Source organism: Anabrus simplex, chromosome 1, assembly GCF_040414725.1.
Source record: "Anabrus simplex isolate iqAnaSimp1 chromosome 1, ASM4041472v1, whole genome shotgun sequence".
NCBI classification, from domain to species: domain Eukaryota; kingdom Metazoa; phylum Arthropoda; class Insecta; order Orthoptera; family Tettigoniidae; genus Anabrus; species Anabrus simplex.
In genome coordinates this window covers 625,665,469-625,692,616 of record NC_090265.1, presented here as the reverse complement: position 1 = coordinate 625,692,616, position 27,148 = coordinate 625,665,469, and the positions used below count along the sequence as shown (strand labels likewise).

The 27,148-nt window shown below is 38.3% G+C and overlaps 1 protein-coding gene across 1 annotated transcript in view; it reads left to right on the top strand.

The window, feature by feature from the left end:
- The window catches only part of LOC136871206 (coiled-coil domain-containing protein 6), a 151,207-nt gene that overhangs the window by 54,029 nt on the left and 70,030 nt on the right, over window positions 1–27,148 (top strand). Inside the window, exons 5-6 of the mRNA XM_067144965.2 lie at window positions 3,627–3,784; window positions 3,961–4,096. Of these exons, the coding sequence (XP_067001066.2) occupies window positions 3,627–3,784; window positions 3,961–4,096 (294 nt within the window). The remainder of the gene's footprint in view (window positions 1–3,626; window positions 3,785–3,960; window positions 4,097–27,148) is intronic.

The window sequence follows — 27,148 nt, the reverse complement described above, 5'->3', positions numbered from 1 at the left end:
CCCATTGACGCTATTGTAGTTCGTGTTGCGTATTTTAATGTGTTATTTTAACTCATAACTTGAATTCTATGTATCTATATATCTGAATGTCCAGCCAATGCCTCATTCCATTATCACCTCTTTTTTCTATTCTTTTAATAGAACATAAGGCATTGCGAATTAGATCCAGTGATTGTCTTAATCTCATAGTCCATTTTTCATCACCATTTATTTTCAACCGTAGTCAGTGGATACATTTTATTATTCCACTTATCTCATGTTGTCTAACTCGTACAATTAGGGGCCGATGACCTTAGATGTTAGGCCCCTTTAAACAACAGCATCATCATCATCATCATCCTCCAAGCCAGAGGAGAAACCCCCTCTTCACTACTAATTTTGATTAAAATGAACGTAGAATTCAATAAATAAAAAAAAGGAGGAAGAAGCTCCTTTTAAGAAATGGCACTTTTCAGGGTTGAATTTTGAGTTTAGTGAATTGTGGTGCTATAATTTGGAATATGCCTAAATTGTAATTCTAGAACAGATCATAATGCTAATGCTGCTGCTGCTGCTGCTACTACTACTACTACTACTACTACTACTACTACTACTACTACTACTACTACTACTACTACTTGACCCTCTGCCTTAAGAGTGTACACTGCTCATTGTATACCGCGTCAGAGTAGGGATTGAGTAGCTGGAATACTATGATGAACCAGTGAGTTACGTATAGAGGATTCGATCCCGGGATCCCGACCGATTTTCAATCCTGTAGATTTCGGGATTACGTTTTCGGGATCCCGGGATTTTCGGGATTGACATCATTTTAAAAAATTTGTAAAAATAGACTGCGTGAAGCGAAACTCTCAGTGCGTTATTTATGCGTCTTTTCGGTGTGTAAATGCCTGTTCTCGTTTAGCGCATGAGTTCATCCCCTATGTGCGTGAAAGTCTGACCACAATGTGTGCATTAGTACATTACCTCTCCCGTGTGAGTGAGATGAATGCCTTCTTGAAATTTAGCGTCAAAAAGGCTCTTATAGCTTTCAATAGTCCAGTGCAGTTGGAAGAGTCCAATTTCGAGCTCATCGATGAAATCATTAAAGTCTTGGCTCCAGTCAAATTAATTGTAGAAGCACTCTGTCCTACTGATGCGAATTTATGCACAACTGGTGCTGCCCGTAAGTTTCTTTTTCAGCAGTTAAATGACAATAGCTCCGAGGTTTCTTCCAAATTCAAGATACATTTACAAAAGCGCATGAAAGATCGCCGAAGAAATCAGTTGAATGGCGTATTTTTCTACCTACAAAATCCTCATAGTGACAATGTGGCGTTGGCGTTCGATGATGAAATAAAGCGTACATTTTCTGGTCTGAGCAAAGTCCTGATAAAAAACACATTGTTTCTTTAATTGAGAGATTAAATGGTAAAAAAAGACGAAGAGGAAGAACAAAATGTGCAAGTCGAGCCTACAAATACAGAAAAAACTGATTTGACGCTCAAAGAAAAACTTCACCTGGAAATAGAAAACAGCATGAAAATTGTCTCCTGAAGCATTAAATGAAAATTAATTTTCCGGGATTGTTAAGAAAGAAATGAACCTATACGAGTCTTCAAATTTTACTCGGAGCTATAACCTAGAGCAGGTTTATAAGTATTTACTAACGATTCCTCCAACTTCCATCGAACCTGAACGCGCTTTCTCATCAGCTGCATATATGTGCAACAAATTGAGAAGCAGGTTTGGTGATGAGACACTGGACGCGTTATTTCTCAGATCATATTTTCGCAATTCAAACTAGAATGTTGTTATTAAATTAGTTTTCTTTATATTTACGAGAAATGTGAAGTGTGACTGGTTAATGTTACTTTTAAATACTTTTTGCTAAGAAACTTTCTACCTACTTATTATGTTGTTACATGAAAGTCGTCTATTTAGTCTATGTTCAGAGAGATTGTTGTTAATTTCCAAAGTTTATTTGCATAGTTTGTAATAAGGGTTTTTTTAAACTTTATGTAAGTTTAAAGAGATCTCACTGATTCTTGGAGAAGAATAATTTTAACATAGAGACTAAGTGATTTTAAATCTGGTTAGTCTGACTCTAAGTCTGATTAGTTAGAGTGATTAGAATAGCTAGGTGTATACCGTAAAATATGTTTATTTTGTCTAAATTTCGATTTGCTGATTAAACAGCTGATTTCTGTGTGAATATCTTGCTTTTTATTTGTAACTGATAATCCCGGGATCCCGGGACTGACCAAGTGTAATCCCGAAATCCCGGGATTAGAAATAAGGGCCGGGATCGAATTCCCTAGTTACGTACCACAGAACAGTATCAGAAAATGTATGAACCAGAGTAATGACATGCTAAAGAAGAAAGTTTTCTAACTTCCCAGCTGCTTCCTGCCAATATTCAATCATGCTGTTATACTCGGTACACAGCAATAATCCCATCTATCGGAGTTGAGTGGCAGCATAAGAGACAAAGAACATCACCACAAACAATGGTCAGTGTAATGTTATTGTTGAGCAATGTTATGCGCTTTCAATATTGTAGGCCTTCACATTTAGTTTTCTTTACACTCTGAAATACCACTTTTATCATAGTCGGTATGGTAAAATGGAATAAAACATAAATGGTCGGAAATTGTATTCTCTATAACTTTTGTTATGTAGTACTTTTCAATAAGACCAATAACATAGGTATTTGAAAAATTAAATTTTAGGTGCCTTTGCCTAAACTACAATTTCATCCAGGGCGAATAAAATTGTTTATAACTTAGACTGTAGTTTCTTATTCCCCGACTCTATATACCGACTTTCATTAAATTCTGTTAACCCATTTTCTCGTGGCTCACTGTTGATATGGATTTGGCAACAAAAATACAAATTCATGAATATCTATGTTATCAATGCCGCTACAGTAACAATGTACATAAATGATCGGAAATTTAATTCTATATATGACTTTATCGATAGGACCACTAATAATATAAATATTTGAGAATTAAATTTTAGGCCTTCCCCTAAACTACCATTTCACTCAGCGTGAGTATTTTTTTTTCTATTTGCTTTACGTCGCACTGACACAGATAGGTCTTAAGGCGGCGATGGGATAGGAAAGGCCTAGGAATGGAAAGGAAGCGGCCGTGGCCTTAATTAAGGTACGCCCCAGCATTTGCCTGATGTGAAAATGGGAAACTAAGGAAAACCATCTTCAGGGCTGCCGACAGTGGGGTTCAAACCCACTACCCCCCAATTACTGGATACTGGCCGCACTTAAGCGACTGCAGTTATCGAGAGTAAAATCATTTTATAGCCTAGATTGTGGTGGCTCATCCCCGACTTCACATACCGATTTTCATTAAATTCTCTTCAGCCATTTCCTTGTGATTCGTGTACATACATACAGGCAGACATTATGGAAAAGTGCATTTCCTTGTTACTATGAACATGACCGATACAGAAATACCATTCTTCTCAAATTCTGAGCAATGTACAGACAGAACTCTTTATTTTATATTTATAGATTATTTATAGGTATACTATATAGTGTTTAGAACCAAGAGCGTTGAACCTCTCTATGATGATATTCTTATCACGGGAACACTGATATTCATGTGTGTTTTCTTGTTGTGCAGGATGCTCCAGATTAAATTAGACCAACCTGTCTCTGATCCAGCATCTCCCCGGGAAATTAGTAATGGTGATACTGCTACGAATATCAGCACACACATTCAGACATTACGGAGTGAAGTTGCAAGACTGAGAAACCAGTTAGCAATTGCTCAACAAGAGCGTGAGTAATCTTCAGACATTAAGAAAAGGATGAGAATTGTTGAATAACATTTTTTCTCTTTCTTTTTCAGATAGAGCAATAGATATTGTATCATTTGACTAATCAAAATCATTCTATCTATAGGTTGGCTCAGACTCATTATATGCAGTAAAGAGTGGATAAAATTATGGTTTTAGATACGGAGAAGATGCAGCGATATGTAAATGAAGAAAGGAATATTCGTGAGGAGAATTTACGGCTGCAGCGGAAACTTCAGCTTGAAGTGGAGCGAAGAGAGGCACTGTGTCGCCATCTGTCAGAATCTGAAAGCAGGTAATTTTTGTTTGTATTATATTTGAACTGATTCACAATTTTCATTTGAACTTTTCATTCATATTTATACATCAGCTGGACTTCCTGATATTCTGAAGATGGATATATTTTCATCTATTTTGATATGTGTGTTCCATGTAAGGTGTGTGATGCAACATGCTTATGGTCTTATCTTCTGCCATTCTGGAGATGGGCGTACTTTTCATCTGTTCGTGTTTGTGTCATTTTGATATTGGTTAATGTCTCTTGTTCCATGTAAGGGGTTTGATGCAGTAGGCTTAACCCCTTAACTGGGGAATAGTTTCATAACAACAACCAGACAGTGAGTAATTATTCAGCGCAACGCGCACTTGTGGAATGGGTACAGTAGCATGCGGCAGATGTAAATACAAAAAACAAAAACAAACCCCATGCCACTACAGCCCTTGAAGGGCCTTGGCCTACCAAGCGACCACTGCTCAGCCCGAAGGCCTGCAGATTCCGAGGTGTCGTGTGGTCAGCACGACGAATTCTCTCGGCTGTTATTCTTGGCTTTCGAGACCAGGGCCGCTATCTCACCGTCAGATAGCTCCTCAATTCTAATCACGTAGGTTGAGTGGACCTCGAACCAGCCCTCAGGTCCAGGTAAAAATCCCTGACCTGACCGGGAATCGAACCCGGTGCCTCCGGGTAAGAGGCAGGCACGCTACCCCTACACCACGGGCTGGCGTAGATGTAAATGCTCAACAGAAAAATATATTTTACTTGATTTATTTAAATTGTGAGTGATATAGTAGAAATTCAATAGCATTACGTTATTACCGTTTTTCTTGTGAACCTGTAAATATGTACATATTTACACAGTGTGTTCATACAAAAGTGAATTTAAAAAGTGTTCCTTTCATTATTATGATGACATTTTTTCAAGTTTTCAGATATGCATCAAAAATAGGTTCTACATACTTTGTGGTTCATAGGTCATTCAGAAATTGCGCACAGTGTTGTAAATACTGTAACCATCCAGGCTTCTCCAGCCCTACAAATTTAATATATCATTTTACATGATATCATTTGATATCAAGTTTATCCGCCATCGGCAATTATTCGTAATAACATATTTATTCTACGTCAAGCATTTGTAAATAAGGTTTTTGCAATCATGTTGTATATATTATAACATCATTTATTATTTATTATTATATTATGAAAGATAGGAATTTATTATGTATTGGACTTGGTTAATATGTTGAAATATAGTTGTTGCCATTTCATCTCATACTTGTGTATACGGAAAAGGTTATTCTTGAGCGTGGAATTACATGACTCACTGGGTTTAACCCATGAGCCAAGGCCAGTAAAAAGCGACCCGCGCGCGAGGCTTGCAAGTTGGTCAGCTACATCATCGCCACGCCTACTGGACTTGTCAAGAAAGAAGAGAAGGTGAGTTGATAATTCGATCTACGAATCAGATACTTCGTTGTATATGAGTTTTGAGATGAACTGTTACGAAGAGTGGGGGTGAGCCCGGATATATAGAGATTCTCACCACGAGAACGGCATCCTAAATACCACACTGCTGTGATCGTAACGGCTATTAGAACTTCTACTGTGAACGACTTTATTGATTTTGAGACGGTATGTGCTCGCTTCGATACAGTACTTAGCTGCGGTTATATTATCGGATCTACGTGAGACGAAACAAGCTTACGGCTTGTGTTATATTCATTATATCTTTTGTACGAAGAACTATGTTTAGTTCAAGTCTACGGAATTTGGTACAAGTCTGTACCGTATAAATAGTATAGCTCAGTTGGATTGAGATTTCTACTAATATGGAAAAATTCATATCTCTGAATTTTCTCCTCTTACGATCAACGCTAATCAGTTTTTACAAGTATAGGGCCAATGTCTAATTTAAAAACTAGGCAATTAGGGAGTGCTAGTCCAGATAGCCCGTACCAGATCAGAGAAGGAAGGAAGGATGCCCATGGAGCACATTCTACATCGAGAAGAAGAGAACGAGTAACCACGGAAACCCGATGATTTCAATGAAAGCTGCAGTTGGCGAGCTTCAATTAGATAAAGCAAGCAATTAGTAAATTCAGTGAAGTAAATTCTAAATCCCTCCATGCTTTAAGGAACTTTTCCGATTCATCTAATTTTTTAAAAAAAATAATACATTCATTTGTATTTTATATTGAGTTAATTTTCTTTCTTAAGCGATACTTAATGGTTAGTTATTTAAAATCCTACCCCTGTGATTTAAGTATAAGTCTCTATGCTAGTAAATATAAATTTTGGTTTACAGTTTTGTGTGGCGCCCAAACATCACATAGAGAAATGGGAAACCATGGAATGTTAATTGTTTCTATTTGCGTGGCAATTTACGGGCAAGCCACAAATAGTTTATTTGATATTCATGTGTCCCAAGGTAATAACTTTCATCTCCCCAAGTGTCTTGATGAGGAAAGCGAACATTTACAATACTGAAGCAAAGGCAAGCACAAAGTGCCACGTCACATTCCTCACAGAAGTAGACAGTTTCCCGTCGCCTCTGGTTTGACAGGCACACAACACAACGTTTTCTTGAGTGATTCCTACATGCGGTCGGCAGATTCTCAGATAATTCAATGTCTTTCCTAACCAAGCCATTATCACATCACACGGAACAGTTTACCATCATATACAGACCAATTTACAAAAAGTTATCAGAACATGCACAATGGAGTTGGCAGAACAACTGTATTGTAGTAACAACAACGAATAAGTAAATAAATAATAATAATAATTTTATGTTTCCGCTTACTTTTAACGATTTTCAGAGCCGCCAAACAAAACATACTAGGGTATGGGTTAATAAAAAATGGAGACAACAAACGTACAAAATTAAACATCATGATGATAAAACACATTACCACCACACCTGTAGACATCCATAAATGCGGCAAACTTACTTGTTACTTATTTTTATTCTTTCCGTCGTAGGAACTATCTGGGCGATGGCATACCTAACCTAAACAATGCGGTCTCTCTTATTTCATTTACAGCTGTTCAGGTAAATCCTGATGTGATAAATGTAGAGAACAAGCATGAAATATACTTAAAAATAAAAGTCTGGCTTTCAACAGCTGATTTAGCAAAAGAATGCTTCCAGTCACTATGTATTACATTCCGAAGTACAACTTGTAACATATGCTAGTTATCAGCTGGTGTTTTGGCAAGCATTCTACACGGCTGTATTCAAAAGGATTGGCTTCTGCTACACGTACACCAACTGGGAATATAAGAGACCATCTCCAGAAACCATCTGGGAATATATTCATACTGTTCGGACTCTATAGTTGGGAACGAATCTATTTTTAAAAGGTTCAAAAAGACTGGACCTCGAATGCTCTCGATTGCAGGGCTGCTGCTGCTGCTGCTGCTATGGCTGACGAGATGGCAGTGAAGATGACGTCACTTGGAATGACGACATGCCGGTATAGCAGGGAAGTTGGCAGCGCAAGTTGATAATTCAAATGAAAGCAGTGATTAGGTTTACTCAGGTTTACTGTGTGGTACGCCTACTGCTCAACTCACAGAGACAAATGACTGGCTGTTATGTTATTTTATATCAATATTGTATAGTATGATAATATGATACCCTTATCCCTTTTCTCTACGGGATAGAGTACGAAGTGAGACGAATCTTCGTAGTGAGTTTTTACGACTGTTTGTCCTTCCTGACGTCAGCCTCATCAGAGGAATTAATGAGATATAACAAATGACATGTTATGAGTAATTAAAACTGACTATACTTACTTTATACTGTTCGTAATAGTAATGGACAAGGTCATCTTTTTTTTTTCCTATCATCGTCATCAAATCTATCAAGAAAATGGACTCTGAACCAAATGCCTTGGTATTTGCTGACGATGTGCTTTTATGGGGAGAGACAGAAGCTGAAGAACAGAAGAAACTTCATGAATGGAACAACATATTAAAATTATTTAATTTAATTTCCGGGTTGAACCGTGTTGTACTTGTACGCATATCACGTACAGTTTGCTGACGTTTCGAATACATTGCAGTATTCTTTGTCAAGGCGACTGAAATACCCCTACTCGATCCGAGGTAATCAGTCTCCCAGGCAGAAATTACACTACTAGAGTGGCCTTGATCTTGGCCTTTTATATCCTAGCCTTTCTGGCTGACGTAAGCCCTGGCTGTCTCGTGAGAATTCTGGAAAGTATGTGTCACAGCCAGGTAGTGGGGACTTGCCCGCGCTGTTATGTAATGGGGTTGCAGCCCGTGTGTTTATGTTGTGGTCTGTATGTCTTAAACTATGAATGATAGGCATCCAAGAATTACTGATTTTATATCCTTCTAAATTTATGTTGTTCGGATGTTTCTTGATTTCGATAGCCTCGCGGATTTTCCTTTCCAGATTCCAAGGGATAGCTGCTAGGATCTTGGTCTTGTCAAATGATATTCCGTGCCTAGTTTCGTAGGAATGCTTGGCTACTGCTGAAATATCTGTGTTTTGGTTCTTGGTGTGACGGATATGTTCTTTTAGGCGGGTGGAGATCAGACGTTTTGTCTCACCTACATAACAAGCTCCGCAGCTACATTCAGTGTGATACACTCCAGGGGCCTGTAATTCTATTGTGTCTTTTACTGGTGGTAGATAACTGGCTAGCTTCCGTTGAGGTTTATAGATTTTATGTTGTATTTGTCCAGTATCTTGCCGATCCTGTCTGTAGTGTTTTTAATGTATGGCAATATCGCTGTTTTCTGGCGGGTCAGTTCTTCTTTCCCGTTGTTTTCTCCTGCGGCGGCCTTTTCTTTGTTCTCTTCTGATTTTTTAAGGACTCGTCGGATGTTATTGAGCGAGTAGCCATTTTTCCTAAGGGTTTCCGTGAGGTGTTTTTTCTCTTCCTCGAGGTGCTCTGCGTCAGATATCGCTATGGCCCTGTTCACCAGTGATGTTAGGACAGCCTGCTTTTGTGATGGGTGATGATGAGACGAGGCGTGTAGGTACCTGTCTGTGTGAGTGGGTTTCCTGTGTACTGCGCGACTCAGCGTCCCATTGGGGTTGCGTGTTACTAGCACATCCAGGAACGGTACTTTTCCGTCTACTTCTATTTCCATGGTGAACTGAATATTTACGTGTATGGAGTTGAGATGGTCGAGAAATAGCTGTAGGTTATTGCTCCCGTGAGGCCAGATTACAAAAGTGTCGTCCACAAAGCGGAGAAAACATTTCGGTTTCAGGGCAGATGTAGCTAAGGCTTTCTGTTCGAAGTTTTCCATATACATGTTTGCTATTACTGGAGAGAGTGGCGACCCCATCGCGGCCCCTTCTGTCTGTTCGTAGAACTCCCCGTTGAAATAGAAATAAGTGGCGCTAAGGCATTCTTTAGCTAGGATATAAAAGGCCAAGATCAAGGCCACTCTAGTAGTGTAATTTCTGCCTGGGAGACTGATTACCTCGGATCGGGTAGGGGTATTTCAGTTGCCTTGACAAAGAATACTGCAATGTATTCGATACGTCGGCAAACTGTACGTGATGTGCGTACAAGTACAACACGGTTCAACCCGGAAATTAAATTAAATAATTCTTCACACCGTGGAAGCTTCACTTCTAAAACATATTAAAATATTTTGGACTGAAGATGAGCAAAACAAGGACAGTGGAAGTGACCATCAGCAGGGAAGGAACAAGCTCAAATATATTTCTGGAAGGAGCTAAAATCGAATCAGCTTCCCACTTCAAGTACCTTGGAAGCACAATCTCTATGGACAACACTGTTAGGCAGGAAATACTCAGCAGGACACAGAAAGCATCAAACTTCTATAGTCATGTCAGAAATCTTCTCTGGGACTGCAAAAACAATCGTGTACCATAATTACTTCGTGCCAATCCTCACGTATGGTTTAGAGACATGTACCCTACTAAACAAAGACTTCAGTAGAATCCAAGGAACTGAAATGAGATTCATTAGAACCATGAAACAAACTACCAGAAAGGACAAGATCAGAAATGAAGTAAATAGGAAAGTAGCTGGTATTGAGTAGTGATGGGTTGCGACTGGAATCGCGAAGAGTCGATTCCATATGCCTGGGAAATCGGGTACCCGATTCCGGAATCGATTCCGAGGAACTAGTAGCACCATCTATGATGCAGATGCGTAAACACGTGCAGCACAAATGTTTTCTGTAAAAACTGTGAGTTCGTTTTGGTATAACCAGGTCACTTTACAAACCATGCCTGCTCTCATTGTAGCATCCTGGAGTTATGTACTCTAATGCGACTGTAATTTTATCAGAAAATATGATTCTCTGTTTGAAACTAATAAAATCACATGGATTGTAAGCAAATCAAAACTTGTATGGGGATTATGACATAACAACTCTACTATTTAAAAAAAAAAAAATACAACTGTACTAAAGAGACAACCTTAACTAATGTTAAGCTGTGATGAAAAAATTTAAAAAATATTGGACCGATGACCTTCGATGTTAGGTCCCTTAAAACAACAAGCAAGCAAAACAAAAGTAGTAATTCTAACAGTTTCTCATAATAATATTTAGCAGTAGTATGAAGTTTCTTCTTATTCCCCTTCGTTTTCTACCAGTTTTCCCACATCTGTGGGGTCGTGGGTACGAACTGAATAGCACATGTTTATTTGGCCCGGTTTTACAACCGGATGCCCTTCCTGACGCCAACCCTGTATGGAGGGATGTAATCACTGTTGCGTGATCCTAAGTTGTTTGGTAGTATATAGTGTTGTCTGAATATGAAGAGGAAAATGTTGGGACAACCATAAACACCCAGTCCTCAGGCCAAAATAACTAATCAGAGGCGATTAAAATTCCCCACCCTGCCGGGAATCGAGCTCGGTACCCTCTGAACCAAAGATCTCAACGCTGACCATCCAGCCAATGAGTCGGACAGTAGCACGAAATGTTCATTCCAAATTAAAAGTAACGGAATACAGGTATGCTACGGAACATGTTGTGTACTTATTAAAATGTGACTTAATTCCACAGACTTTATATGTTTATACTAGCAATGTTTGAAAACCCCATTAGAAAAATACAGTATAAGCATAAATAACAATGTCGATTGCTACACCCGGTGTCGAAATGTGTAATGTGATTTCCAGACTACCAGCGTAAATGGTTATTTCATTATTATGTGGTATGATTCAATCGTGACAACCAATAAGACATTTCACTGTATACAAAATAAATAGCAAATATTGCACGTTCGAATTTGCCCCACTTATACACGGAAGACTCACTCTAGTGAGTGCGCCCAGCACACTCTGGTGACGTCATCGGGAACCGATTCCTCGCATGCGACAGTGAGTGCGATCGCGGAGTCGTAGGAACCGATTCTCGCGATTCCAGGAGTCATTTGCGCACATCACTAGTATTGAGGTTCCTATTACCAGTGTCATAAAGAAACACAGACTTCAGTGATATGGGCACATAATGAGAATGAACAGGGAAAGACCTGCCAGAAAATATTTTGACCTTGATCTCATAGGAAGAAGACCACAGGGAAGACCAAGAAAATGTTGGATAGAGACTATAAGATCAGATGTGAGGAGAGAGGACACAAATGGAAGGATGTACTGGAACATATGTATGAAGACAGAAGGAGATGGCAAGCGCTTGTACATCACACCCGGGAAACTGGAGTTGGGAAGTGCACGAGTACAAACAGCATATAATGCAAAACTCAAACGCAAGTGCACTTGAAGATAACTGTAAATAGTAGCTTAGTAAATTTAGACGACAGTAAAAATCACTACCTCTCTGAGCAGTCATTTTAGTTTTAAGAATCCTGACTATCCATCACAGTATATTTAAGCATGTCATTGAACTAAAAAATGAGTGGAGAATCTAGCTGTATTGTTCTAAGATTGTTGTATAACTCAAGCTAAAGAAACTCAGAAAAAAATACAATTGTTTGTTTACATTCTATGTTTTTGTATATTCTCTTGCATAGTTTGAAAAAAATGAACTTAGTCATAATTGTATGAATTATATTTTTGGCAGTCAGATAAAACAATTCTGTGCTGTGCCGTGCCATGCTGTCCTGTCCTGTCCTTTCTGTTTTTCTCACTATGGGCTCATTTTTTTTCCATTCACCATTATCTTCCGTTTATTATTCCCATGATCATGCAAATTATGTTTCTTTATTCATTACAAAGAATTGTATTTTCCTAGCTTTCATTTTGCATGGAGCATGTCAAAAATAGTTGGAGAAAATCTACATAGAAACCAATAATAGGATATACAGTAATAAATATGTGTTTTATTTATACAGTAGCAAATGTGCATTTAACTGGTTTCTGGTTTCTGAAGATTGCACACTTTGGATATAATATTATCTTTGGGACATAATTTGTCTCTTCACTAGGAAATGTTCTGTTTGAGATTTAAGATTGCTTCCAGGTATGCATCAGGGTTCTATGTTTGATCACCTTTTATATCTCGTAATATATTTTTCTTATTTTGACGTGAAATGTCTGGAATATCAAAGACCTGTCTCGATTTTTTTTTTTCTATTTGCCTTACATCGCACTGACACAGATAGATCTTATGGCAATGATGGGATAGGAGAGGCCTAGGAAGTGGAAGGAAGCGGCCGTGGCCTTAATGGGAAACCACGGAAAACCATCTTCAGAGCTGCCGACAGTGGGGCTCGAACCCACTATCTCCCGATTACTGGATACTGGCTGCACTTAAGCGACTGCAGCTATCGAGCTCGGTACCTGTCTCTATAAAACACTTCCTTCAAAAATGAAGATACACCTCAAGCCAGTTATATGACAAAGATTTCAGAGTTTTGATTCATTCTTGTATTTATACTGCCACGGGAATAATGCTTCCAACTAGTCCAATATTGCAGCATGTGGGAGGAAGTTTTTTGACAGTGAAGGCTCTTGAGTTCAGGGGGGAGGAGGCTACAATGCTGGTGCAGCAGCGAGGAAAGTCAATAGCCCCTGTGAATATATAATATTCTCTTTTATTCATGTGTTTATACTAACACTCAATAATGCTTCCAACTATTCCAGTATTGCAACATATTTCCCAAAAATCTCCCTCTTCTGTGGAGGGGCAGTCTGTGGTATTTTCATGCTTAGCATATTTGTTTGTCCCATCCAGCCTTTCAGCATTGAAAGAAACTTACTTGTGGGTAGTTTAAAAAAAACTGATGACAATTATTTTTGAAGGTTTGTAAGGGTGATTAGTTTATAAGTTATTACCATGATCGAAGAGATAGTTCTCCTCAGCTTCCGATTGACTTGAAATTTCAGATGCACTCCTTTACTCGGTTTTTTAGTCAAGTCCTCTTTACTTGTACTTCATCCATTTAAAGTTGAAACTTGTTATACAGTTTAATCTCCACGTTAGTGCTCAGTCAGACAATTCATTCATTGATTCATTCATTTTGCTACAAACAGTTAATATTTACCTCCCACAATTTGAGTGTCAGGCTAATTTGATCATGATCATTTTTCTTTTTAAATCAGAACTCTCCTCTTTCCAACCCTGTGGCAAGACAATATTTAAACAATAATCAAGCAATGCTTAGGTTATTTATTCATTTAGTGTATGGCGTTTTGTGCTGGGAGTATCCAAGGGGATGTTTGCTCTCCTGGTGCAGGTACTTATGACGACAAGATATTATGTCTTCTCTTTCCGTTATACGAACTGAGTTCTCTTTCTTTTCATATTTGAAACCCATGTCTTTCAACAAACAATCGATACAAGGTTGTTCTTTTGAAATAGAGAGGGTTGTTATTATTACAGGCAGTAGCATTTGCTGCAATGTTGGAGATTGGTCTTTTAGGAAAAATGCATGCATCTTAAGTCTTGTACCACTGTGAACAAGATCATTCAATTGACTCCTGCTGTCTTTCTGCAGTGCTTTGCATTCCCTTGTTTTAGCTGGAGAAGCCAAAGATCTCGTAGGGGCTGCTCCTCTCAGAGAAGTCTGTTGCTTCGGCAGTTTCTTTAATCACCCAGCGGAGACCTTTATCAGGATTCTTTTGAGAAGATAAAATTAAGTACTTTAAGAACATTTTACTTTTTTTCTTCCTCAGCCTCATTCAAAAAGTAATTTATTATTATTAATAATAATAATACCCGTGTGGGGATTTACCGGTCACCTCCATCGGGCGCGTTCCATTGGAATTGGGGAAGCTCGCTGGCTCTGCCGCCAGCAGAGTCAGAGGGTAGTAGGGAAATAAAATACCACCGTGAAAAAAAAAAACTGGTCCCTTGCCAGGGTTACGGCGAAGACTGGTAAATGACCAGAAGCCAGAAAACATCTTGAGGCAACCTCTAGGGCTAACAACCCTAGTTGAAAAAGGATGGCTAACCGTCCAAAGCAAAGTCAAGTCAAAAAGCATGATGGCACAACATTTCAAGAAACATACCCCAGGGGGTAAATCTTCGGATAAATCCCTCATCGTGAACGCCACGGTGCACGAGTCTCGTTCGGATTCTGGGGGAGACTAGACATCATGCAAGAGACGAGTCGGAGCGTCTCGGTGTACCCCGAAGAGTCAAAAACTCAGGCCAAAATCTAAAACCTTTCTAGCAACTTTCAATATAAATTCACTTACACAAACTGGCAAGCTGAAAACCCTCACCAAAGGTCGTCACAAAAATCAGATATCCATAGTGGCCCTACAGGAAACAAGGTACCCAGATGAAGAGATTTTTGAATCTGAAGGCTACCGATTTTTCAAGAGCAAAGCGCAAAGAGAAATCCTCAATGGAGCTGTGAATGCTTGGAACCGCGTTTGCTGTTAGAACCAAGATCCTTAAATTGGTTGCAAATTTCAAACCTGTGAATGACAGATTGTCTATACTCACAATTAAATGCGCGAACAAAACCTACGCCCTAGTTAACGCACATGCTCCTACAAACGATAAGAACAAGTCTGATCCAGACGAAGTTGATAATTTCTGGGACCTACTGGATGAAAAATTGAACAAAATCCCCAAACACCATGTCAAGCTTCTTTTGGGTGACTTCAATGCCCAACTAGGTCGTGAGCAGAAGTACAAGAAAGTTATAGGAAATTACCCTGCTCACAAAAGAACCAATCCCAACGGCAAAAGACTGGTGTCCATTTGCGAAAATCACAACCTGCAGGTCATGTCGACCCACTTTCGCCATCTACCCAGAAAGCAAATGACTTGGCGTTCTCCCGTCCAAGCTCTCGGAGAGTTCCAAATTGATCATGTTGCGATCTCCAGGAGAAACAGCCCTGAGATTATGAATGTCAAGGTAAAGAAAGGCATCAATGTGGCCTCAGATCATTATATGTCTCTTATCAAATTCAAACCAATTCCCGCAAACACAAGGAAGACAACCAAACAGATCACACGCTTCGACAATAATAAACTTCGGCAAAGGGTCAAGGAGTTCCAGGAGAAGGCTAGACCAAATGACTGTGACTTTAACAACGCCAAAAGTCTCCTTGTTGAGGCCGCCAAAGACGTTGCAGAAATCAAGAGAAGCAAAAAGCATGCCTGGTGGAATAGTACCTGCGAATCAGTCCTCCAAGAAAGTATCAATGCGTGGAAATAGTACAACTCTACGAAATCAGAAAATGATTGGGAAACCTACAAAACCCAACGTGCCCAAGCAGCTAGGGTGTTCAGAACTGAGAAACATAAATACGAAAAATCTCTCATTGAAAAGATAGAACAAAAGTTTAGGAAGAATGAAAGCAGAGAGTACTACAGAGCCTTCAAACGCAAACTCACTGGCTATAAACCACCATCTCTATGCTTTGAGCGAACGGACGGCACACTGGCGACGTCAAATGAAGAAAATTGCAGCATTCTGGCAGATTACTTCAAGAATTTACTTAATTGCTCTAAACCGCAAAGCGCCATTGAGACCAAGGAACCCTTACTCAGGTACCCAGATTCCAGACCACCCGACAGAGATGAAATCAAGCGCCACATTGCCCGTCTCAAAAATAACAAAGCGCCGGGGGAAGACTCAGTAGTAGCAGAACTATGGAAATATGCCCCAGAAGAGTCACTTGATATCTTGCAAAAGCAAATAGAAGAAATTTGGAACAAGGAGACCCTACCCGAAGATTGGAAAATAGCTTTGATCCATCCATTACACAAAAAAGGCAGCATGAAGAACATCAACAACTACAGAGGAATATCTTTGCTACCCGTGACTTGCAAAATTCTATCACTTGCCATCCTGGAGCGTTTGGAAGCACAAGTCGAATATCAAATAGGTGAATACCAAGGAGGGTTCAGAAAAGGTCGCTCAATAGCTGAACAGATCCAAAATCTCAAAACGATCATCAGATATTGTACACTAAGGTCCAAGGAGTATGTGCCTGTCTTTGTGGACTTTAAGAAAGCGTACGACTCCATTGACCATGACCTGGAAGTCCTGCTAAACATCTTAAATGAATTTGGAGTTGATTTGAAACTGCTGGCATTAATTAGAGCCACCCTGACCGATACAAAATCCAAGGTGAAGGTCCACGGATGTCTCTCGCATTCCTTTGTCATCAAAACAGGAGTCCGACAAGGTGATGGGCTATCCCCGATACTCTTCAACCAGTGTTCTTGAGAAGATCGTCAGAACCTGGCGGGTGAGATTACAGGAAAGCAACTACAGTCCATTGAGAATAGGATCCAAATCCAAGGGGATCGCAACAGACTGCTTAGCATTTAAAGAAATAAGTTTCATAATGATAGATCCGTATTGAACTGTGATTACAATAGAGTAAAATAATATATTATTATTGGTCCACATTTTCAATACAAAATGAAAATTACATAGGGACTAGTTTCGACCTAGTAATAGGTCATCATCAGCCTTAAGTAAATTAAAGCGTAAATATCGAAGAAAAACATAAACAATGTAAACACAAGTACAGTCTTTTTAAAGGTACATACCATGTGGGAATTTGAGTAGAGATATATTAAAAATAATAACTCTTCCAATTGACGAAGCACTTGAGCGGAAGTTATGTAAAGTTCGGTGCGCCGTATATTATAAAAGACCACTGTGCACTAAATGATGTAATAAAGAAGAAGAGTAGGTTGAATGCTGGCTTCTTCTTAGCTGTTGTATATTCGAAGAAGATTACGTCGTATTTTATAAGGTATTGAAAGACGTCAAAATACTTCGAATATACAACAGCTAAGAAGAAGCCAGCATTCAACCTACTCTTCTTCTTTATTACATCATTTAGTGCACAGTGGTCTTTTATAATATACGGCGCACCGAACTTTACATAACTTCCGCTCAGTGCTTCGTCAGTTGGAAGAGTTATTATTTTTAATATATCTCTACTCAAATTCCCACATGGTATGTACCTTTAAAAAGACTGTACTTGTGTTTACATTGTTTATGTTTTTCTTCGATATTTACGCTTTAATTTACTTCAGGCTGATGATGACCTATTACTAGGTCGAAACTAGTCCCTATGTAATTTTCATTTTGTATTGAAAAGGTGGACCAATAATAATATATTATTTTACTCTATTGCTTAGCATTTGCCGATGATATTGCTGTTCTCTCAACCGACATAGAAACCGCTAGAGCTCAAGTTGAAATTTTAAAGGAAATTGCCGAACAAACTGGTTTGCAGATATCGTTTGAGAAAACAGAAGTAATGACTAACATCAAAGAGGCTCCACCAAAACTCCATACAAAATACGGGGACATCACCCGAGTAGACAAATTCAAATACCTGGGTGAGATCATCATGAAAAATGGACTGGACAAAGAAGCACTTCAGGAGCGAGTACGCAAACTGGAAATAGCCTACCAAACATCCCACACAATCTACAACAAAAAATGCCTTTCCCAAAACACCAAGATACGTCACTATGAAACAGTTCTGAAGCCAGTAGTTCTATATGCAGCCGAAACCCTGTCTCTAAATGCCAACAAAGGACTCCTTGAAGAACTGGAGAAAAGAGAACGCAAAATTGTGAGAGGAATCTTGGGATCAAAGTACAGAAATGGAATCCATCAAAAGAGATCCAACAAGGAAGTCTACAGCAAAATAGAGAAAATTACCGACACAATCAGAAAATACGGGCACGATTTTACAGTCATCTGAAAAGAATGGACAGAAGAAAGTTAACTAAAGAGATCTTTCACTTTTTTGATTCAAACCCCAAAACCACAATTCCCTGGTTTAGAAATACCAAAGAAGACCTGCAAATGCTACATATCTCAGCTGAAGACGCCTTTAACAGAGATCTCTTCTACAAGAAAATATTGACGAACGGGCTAAACCGAGACGAGCAACCGAAGAGAAGACACGGTGCCCCTTGGACAGAGGAGCGTAAGCAGGCCCACTCACAAAGAATGAGGGAAATTTGGGCTCTAAAGGAGGCCAAGTTCAGTGTCAAATGCAACAAGACTTAACGTGGTCCTTGATGGCCCCAGCGAATTATATATATATATATATATATATATATAATAACAATAAATAATATCAGAGAAGAAAAAACATAAAATATCATAGAAGACCGGACGGAAATTGACTGCAGTGGTCCAATGCGGCCTTAAAAGTACAATAATAATAATAATAATAATAATAATAATAGTAATAATAGTAATAATAATAATAATGTTATTGGCTTTACGTCCCACTAATTACTTTTTTTTTTTTCGGAGACCCTGAGGTGCCAGAGTTTTGTCTCATAGGAATGCTTTTATGTGCCAATAAATCGACTGACATGGGGCTGATATATTTAAGCACCTTCAAATACTACCTGACTGAGCCAGGATCAAACCTGCCAAGTTGGTGTCAGAAGGCCAGCACCTCAGCTGTCTGAGCCACTCAGTCCAGCAGTAAATACATTACACTAAATTATGAAGGAAAAAAAATTCTGAAAAATAGTAATAAAGTAATAGGAAGTATAATAAATTTTCATTAAATAAATAATCTACATGTAAATAAGGTTAATTCTGAAGTAAATAAATTCATTACATTCCTCAAGCTATCCTGGTGCACCAGCTTAACTTAACAATTACCATTAATAGACACATTTCTGAAGTATATTGATATTAATTTAATTTAAAATTTAATACAGAAAATAGAAGTATTTGGATTGTAAATCGAGAGCTTTTGACAGCACCCCAGTGGTAACTAAAATCCCACCAAACCACATATTAAAGAAGAAACCCGACATATCACCATTAACATAGAACACAGCAAATACCGACATAATGTCCCCACAGCAGACATGCCCAGAAAGTAAAATACAACCGGGATAAACCCAAATTTTAAGACCTCAAGGTCAAGTTATGGATAGACAATAAATAAAACACCGAAACATAATTTACAGTATAGATCCAGTTCACATAACATCACCGAGACCAAAAAACAAACACACAGATTTAGAAGGAAACAAGTCATAATAATATACACGGAGCAATCCACAAGATGCTCTTACCGCGCCCACTACAATTCACAATATCCCCAACAATAAAGTTACATAACCGTCAGGCACGAAGAGATTAAACAACAATCTAAATCGATAAGATAAGGACAAGCTTATATCTTTCGCACTAGGGATGTCTAAGCCCTCGATTAAATGAACACGTTACAATGGCATTGTTGACAAACGTTAACATAAACGCGGGTTTAGAAAATTAGAACAAGGATCTCATTAAAAGCCCGCAACAGGGATGAAAATAAATTAACTAAATCTAAATAAATATTCCCAGAGAGAGAGTGAGAGAGAAGAAACATTTTAAATTAGCAATAATAATAATGTAAAAAAATTTAAAAGACAAGTGTAATTGTAGTATTAGGTCAATTACGGGCACACAAAATCCAAAACCCACGACCAGAAGCACGAATCACACCCAAGAGAGTAACCACAAAAATGAACAGGAATATGAGCCCACAATACATCAATAAAAATAATAATTTACTAAATTTTTAGGAGATATCGGCACACGCATAAGGACATAGCATAGCAAGTCACCCACAAATACACCAAAAAATAAGGCCAGGCGAAGAGAACGACAAATATTAAAAACAAGGCAACAGAGAATTTAAAGAATTATCTAAGCGCAATAATGGCCATCCGTTACATACGACACACACACTCGAAGCCAGAACTCCGTATCACAATACTGATACCAATATAATGGTCTGTTATTGGACATTATAAATTTTCCAGCTAACTCATTCCTGGTTGCCTGCGTTTCGTCCTCGTGTGCTAAGTTAGGCTCGTCAGTTGGGACTTAGCACACCACCCAAGACGCAAGGCTAGTGCATACCGTGGAGGCCACTGCATAGGCTACTTGAAGCCACCAGCAGTGCCAATGCACTATGAGAGCTATGTCTCATTTTCAAAAATTGATGCCTGCCTGGCCATCAAATGATGTAGATGTTGATTCCCATAGGGAACCTAAAATATTTGTCCCGAATGAGTAACAAATATTTCATTCCCAAAAATTCATAAAGAAAATGTACCTATGAGACCTATCATAAACTATAGATCTAGCCCAACTTACAAACTGTCACAGTTTATTCAAACATTCCTGAAAAGGCATTACACATTTTTAGCCAAGAAAACAATACGAAATTCTATAGAATTTTTCAACATTACCAAAAAACTAGAAATCAAGCAGTACCATAGTCTAGCATCATACGATATAACGAACATGTACCCTAACATACCTACACAAAAAACAAAAAAACAATAAAATTACCGGGCGAGTTGGCCGTGCACGTAGAGGCGCGCGGCTGTGAGCTTGCATCCGGGAGATCGTGGGTTCGAGCCCCACTGTCGGCAGCCCTGAAGATGGTTTTCCGTGGTTTCCCATTTTCACACCAGGCAAATGCTGGGGCTGTACCTTAATTAAGGCCACGGCCGCTTCCTTCCAACTCCTAGGCCTTTCCCCTCCCATCGTCGCCATAAGACCTATCTGTGTCGGTGCGACGTAAAACAACTAGCAAAAAAAAAAAAAAAAAAAAACAATAAAATTAATCGAAAATAATTTTAAAAAGCACAGTAACTTAAGCATCCTAGAAATAGAAGAGTTCATGATTTTACTCGAATTTGCCATTAACAATAATTATTTCAAATTCCATAACACTGTTTACCAACAACAAGGTCTTCCTATGGGATCTCCTGCTTCAGGTATACTGGCAGAAATCTACATTGATCATTTAGAGCACCAAGAAATAAGCAAAATTGAGAACATATTTTTCTGGTGCAGATTTGTAGATGACATTTTTGTTGTTATAGACAATAGATTCACCAATGAGACAAATATTTTAGAACATTTAAATAAAATAGACCCACATATAAAATTCACAGTAGAAAAAGAAAATGATTGCACCTTGAATTATTTAGATATATCTGTCACTAGACACCACGATCACTTGACATATCAAGTATATAGAAAACCTACTCAAACCTCCAATACAATAAGGAAAGATTCCATCCACCCTAACGCTCACAAAAAGGCAGCTTATCACAGTATGATACACAGAGCATTCAATATACCTCTATCTCAAGAAGAGCTGAAAAAAGAATTAAACACGATTTACGATATAGCCCATCAAAATGGGTTTAATAGAGAAATGGTCAATAGAATCATTCTAAAGATAAAATATCAACCCAAATCAAGACTAACCAGAACTAACGACTCCAAGAAGGAATACGTACTTTTTACATTTAATAATACCCATGTTCATTCCATAACCAATATTTTCAAAAAACGCAATCTAAAAATAGCATACAAAACCACACACAACAGTGCTAAAATCTTACATAACGCCAAATCTGTCAATGATAACAATAGGTGCAGTTGTTCAGGAGTGTATCGAATGAAATGCGACAGTTGTGAGGCTAGCTATGTCGGACGTACTGGCGGAAACTTCTTTATTCGTTACAAAGAACACATCAACACCTTAAAGCATAATCACTTTTCGGCTATAGCTCAACATAACGAGGATTATAAGCATAATTTTACAAATATTGAGAACGACATGCAGATTTTAAGTATGATCCCCAAGGGCCCTCTGCTCAATATAACGGAAGAATTTTACATTACTATAGATCAATACGCAAACCCAAATTATAACTTGAACGAAATTACAGATAAAGTTAATATCCTCTTTAATACAGTCATCCCGATTTTAAAAAACACCTACATAAAAATAGTTAAAAAACAGAATCCAATATATATCAAGGAACCTCCCGAAGACACGCCCAGCCATGCTCCACCTCTCCCAATCGCTACCCCTATTGAACCTCCACTTCCCCTCTCTACCAACTCTACCTCACCTTCCCCAATCAATACCCCTCATGCCCCTCCACTTCCCCTCTCCGTTACCGCAAGTACTAGCCCTAGACGTACACGGAGCAGTACACGACGTGCTCCCTAACAGTACACATTCGACCAGTCAACAGGATTATGTAAGTAAACACTTATTCCACACGTTCATTAGACATTCCACTGAGAAAATTCTTATACTTCATTCTTCTCTGTTCTCGCAGATTTCTGAATGTCCAACAACAAAACTACAAAGAGGGAGCATCTGCACCTACTCAATATCTTTTAACGAGAATAGTACCAAGAAAACTAATGATACACTATAATATTTTCATGTTCATTATTCAACATTCTTAATCATGTGAACTTAAAAGAAAAACAACATACATAGTTGAATATTCTAGAATGCTTGGTACAAACATATCTGTGAATGTACAAAATTAATATAATTCCAAAACGTACCGCAAGAATCATGTGAACATTTTTTCGTATTTTAATGTATTATTTGATAAATTTTATTACATCCATATCATAGAATGTTCCAGAATGTTCAGTATAAACATACCAATGAATGTATAGAACGATTCACCAATATGAACTGAACTTCAAAGTGTACTTCAAGAACGCCATAAACATTTTACTTGTTGAAATTGTATTTCACCAAATTATCTACTACTCACAAACAGTACACTAGAAATTTATGTAACACATACATGTCATAGAATTTTGATGCTTGTTTTTAAACCAGAAGATACATCATATCATTGTATATTTTATATATTGTATATTTTAATCTTATCACTCACATGTGACATTCTTCATTAGATTTAGTAATGTTTTTAAAATTATTTTAAGTTAACTTTAGATCTTATGACCAGCTGAAGATGACCTCTGTGAAGGTCGAAACCGGTACTGCTTAGTAACAAGATATAATAAAGTATTGATTAGGTGGACAGTACCCATTCTTTGTGATTATAGATTTAAATTTTTCTCATCTTGTGTCACTAACTGTCCTGCTACTGGTGGTGTCGTTCTCCCAGATGATAATGTCCTCACTGCCATCGAGAGCATTCGAGATTAAATCTTTTTGAAACTTAACAATAGTTTTATTCCCAATTATAGAATCCAAACAGTGAGAACCTATTTGCAGATGGTTTCTGGAAATGGTCTCTGTTATTCTCAGTTGGTGTATCTAGCAGAGGCCACCCGTTCCAAATAAAGCCATGCTGTAGAAAGCATGCCAACCCATCAGCTGATCGCTAGCACATGTTATGAGTTGTACTCCTAATGTATTACATAGTGACTGGAACAATTCTTTGGATAACTGCAGCTGTTAAAAGCCAGACCTTTATTTTAAAATATTTTTCATGCTTGTTCTGTACCTTCATGTAGGGGTCAAAGACCTTAGATGTTAGGCCCCTTTAAACAACAATTATCATCATGTACCTTCATCACATGAGGATTTAACCAAACAGCTCTAAATGCGATTGGTTGTTGCATTGTTGGATGCGCTTTTGAACGGTTGGCTGTTGAGAGAGCTCTTGCATTATTGTAGTGAAAAAGTAGTTAAAACCTATTGAAATAATTTAAATTTTGTGTGTGTGCATTCCATTTAGTGCTATTTGTATATTGGTGTTTAGTGCTTGTTGGTAGAAATTGGGAATAGTGTTATTTATTTGAATTTTATAACAAGTAGTTCATTTGGTGTTCAGTAGATTACGTTTTCTAGGATAAGTAGGCTAGCTAGGTGTACTTTGTTTCGAATTTAGGTTTAGGAAATACGTTAGGTAATAATATTAACTTTTAAAACAATATTTTTAAATATCTGTAGGTTCGTTGGTATTATACTTACAAAGGCAGATTATCATAAGGAGTTGTAACTCATTGTAATTTCTGCTGCTACTTTTCCGATATTTCGAACAGATATCTGTTCAAACTATCATGAAGGTAATCATTTATTACATTAAATAACACGATAAGCCTGTAAACATCGATTTAAAGAAAAGTTAAAGAGAATTCACGGTAATTTCACTGGATAATTACGGTACTTAATAGTTTTTTACATTGTTGACGATTGTTGCTACATGCACATGATAGTAGTGTAAATAAATACAAAGTCAGCTTATTCATTATTCCGATAATTTGTAGTCTTAGTTCCCTGCATACTTTGTACTTTCCACCTTAGTTTATTCATCGAGTAAAAGTTAAGAATCAAATTCCTATATCCCAATAATATTGCACTTCAAACCCCCGGCGTGGTTTTGACAGAAATTATAGTAGACAACCTCTTATTCTCAGCATTTAAGGACACTTTTATTCTCCGTCCCGCGTAGTAGGGAAAATAATACTAATCCACCAGCGGTAAAAGTTCATATAACCACACTTCAGCTGAAAATGGTAGTATAGATACAGTACATTTAGATAGTGCCGTATCTTGCCTGCTATATTCGTGTGTTATCTTACGTGTGTATCTATTAGAGCGTAGTATTAATAAAAATTTGTCTAAGCATTTAGCTGTGTTGGTAATCTTTGAGTACAGTAATTCTTCCAAATTTCATTTCTGTTTGTGCTTAGTAGTGACATAAGGTACCGGTATCGTAATTAGGATACGTCTCAAAGTAGTTTAAAAATTACTGTAGTGTACTGTACAGTAGTATACAAGTAATATCCTATTAGAATTTAGTGTGCTTATTTTATTATTGTAAAATATTTGTGTAGTACTGGTGTAGTAGAGGTATCCGTAAAGAATGGCTAAGGACCGCGAGTGTACGAACTGTGGGTGTGGCGAGGCATTGAGGGGTATGAGGGAGGAGTTGGAGAGTTTGAGGGAGATATTCAGTAATTAACAGCATTTTTTATCCTGTTAGGGGTTGTAGGATAAAAAATAGAGTACGACTAAGTAGTATTGTAGTGTAGTCGTATATTAATTACCTTAATTACCTTATTGTAGTGTGATCTTCGAGTACTATCCCAGACAATATATCCCTCCGTTCATTTATTTTTTGCAAATAAGTTATTTTATTTTTATTTTCATTTTTTTCCGTAAAGAACGACTAAGGAGCGTGAGTGTACGAACTGTGGGTATGGCGAGGCATTGAGGGGTATGAGGGAGGAGTTCGAGAGTTTGAGGGAGATAATTAGGATTCTCACAGAAGACAGGAAGGAAGATAGGACTCCCTCAAACAATGTACAGGTTACAGTAGGTGTACAAGAGGGAGGGGAAGGAAAGGGGGTAGTTGTAGAAGACAGGTGGTCTAATGTTCTAAGGGGAAGGAGATTGCAGGCTAAGGGCTGTATTCAGGATCAGAATTCAGGACAGGTGCCTGTGCAAAATCGGTACGAGTCACTCCAGGTAGAACAACAGAGGGAAGATGAGGGACAGGAAACTGTTGCTGAGATGTGTGGAAGTAGGAGGAAGGGAAAAGATAGGAAAGGGAAATGTAGAGTAGAGGATAGGAAAAGACAGGTGGAACAGGGTCATGGCGAGGAGAAAAGGGAGGAGGACGTAGTTTCTGCAGCTATCAGGAAAGATAGGGCTGGCCAGGAGGGGAGGGGATCAAATGAGGTGGGTAGGGTTGAGGCTCTGATCATGGGGGATTCAATCGTTAGACACATGGGGAAAGTGTGTGGAGGAAAGGGAACCAGGGTAGAGTGTTATCCAGGAATTAGGTTGAGGCAGATGTTGAGGAAAGTAGAAGAGAGGGAGGAGGGGAAGGAGAAGGTGGTAGTGTTTCACGTTGGTACCAACAATGTAAGGGAAGCTGATATAAGTACCAACATAGTTGGAGATGTGTGGGATCTGGTAAATGCAGCACGGATGAAGTTTAAGAAAGCGGAGATTGTTATTAGTGGAATACTGTGTAGGAGGGATACTGACTGGAGGGTGATTGGGGATTTAAATGAGACTATGGATTGGATATGTGGGGAAACTGGGAGTGAAATTTCTAGATCCTAATGGGTGGGTAGGAGATAGGGATCTGCGCTCAGATGGCCTTCACTTAAACCGCAGTGGTACGTATAAGTTAGGAAATTTGTTTGGAATGGTAATAGGGAGGTATATTCAGGGAAACGGGGTGGCCTAGGGAGCAGTGATAAGGGAACAGGGAATTGGAAATCAAGTAGGGATGACATAAAATTGTTAGTGTTGAACTGTAGAAGTATTGTAAAGAAAGGAATAGAACTAAGTAATTTAATAGATATATATTTACCAGATATTGTAATAGGAGTTGAATCATGGCTGAGAATTGATATAATGGATGCAGAATTTTCTTATGGCACTGGAATGTGTATCGTAGAGATAGGATAGGAATGGTGGGAGGGGGAGTATTCATTCCGGTGAAAGAAGAATTTGTAAGCTACAAAAAAGTTAAAGATGAGACACATGAAATTCTAGGTGTAAGGCTCATTTCTAAAGATAATAGGCAACTTGATATATTTAGAGTGTACAGACTGGGAAAGGGTAGCACTGATGCGGATTTGGAATTATTTTATAGGATAGTCGGCTAAGTGGGAAACGACATGGAACGAAATGTGATTGTAGCAGGAGATCTGAATTTGCCAGATGTCAGTTGGGAAGGAAATGCGAACGACAGGAAGCATGACCAACAAATGGCAAATAAGTTAATATGAGAAGGACAGCTGATTCAGAAAGTGATGGAACCAATCAGAGGAAAAAATATCCTGGATGTGGTGCTGATAAAACCAAATGAGCTCTATAGGGAAACTGAAGTAATAGATGGTATTAGTGATCATGAAGCTGTTTT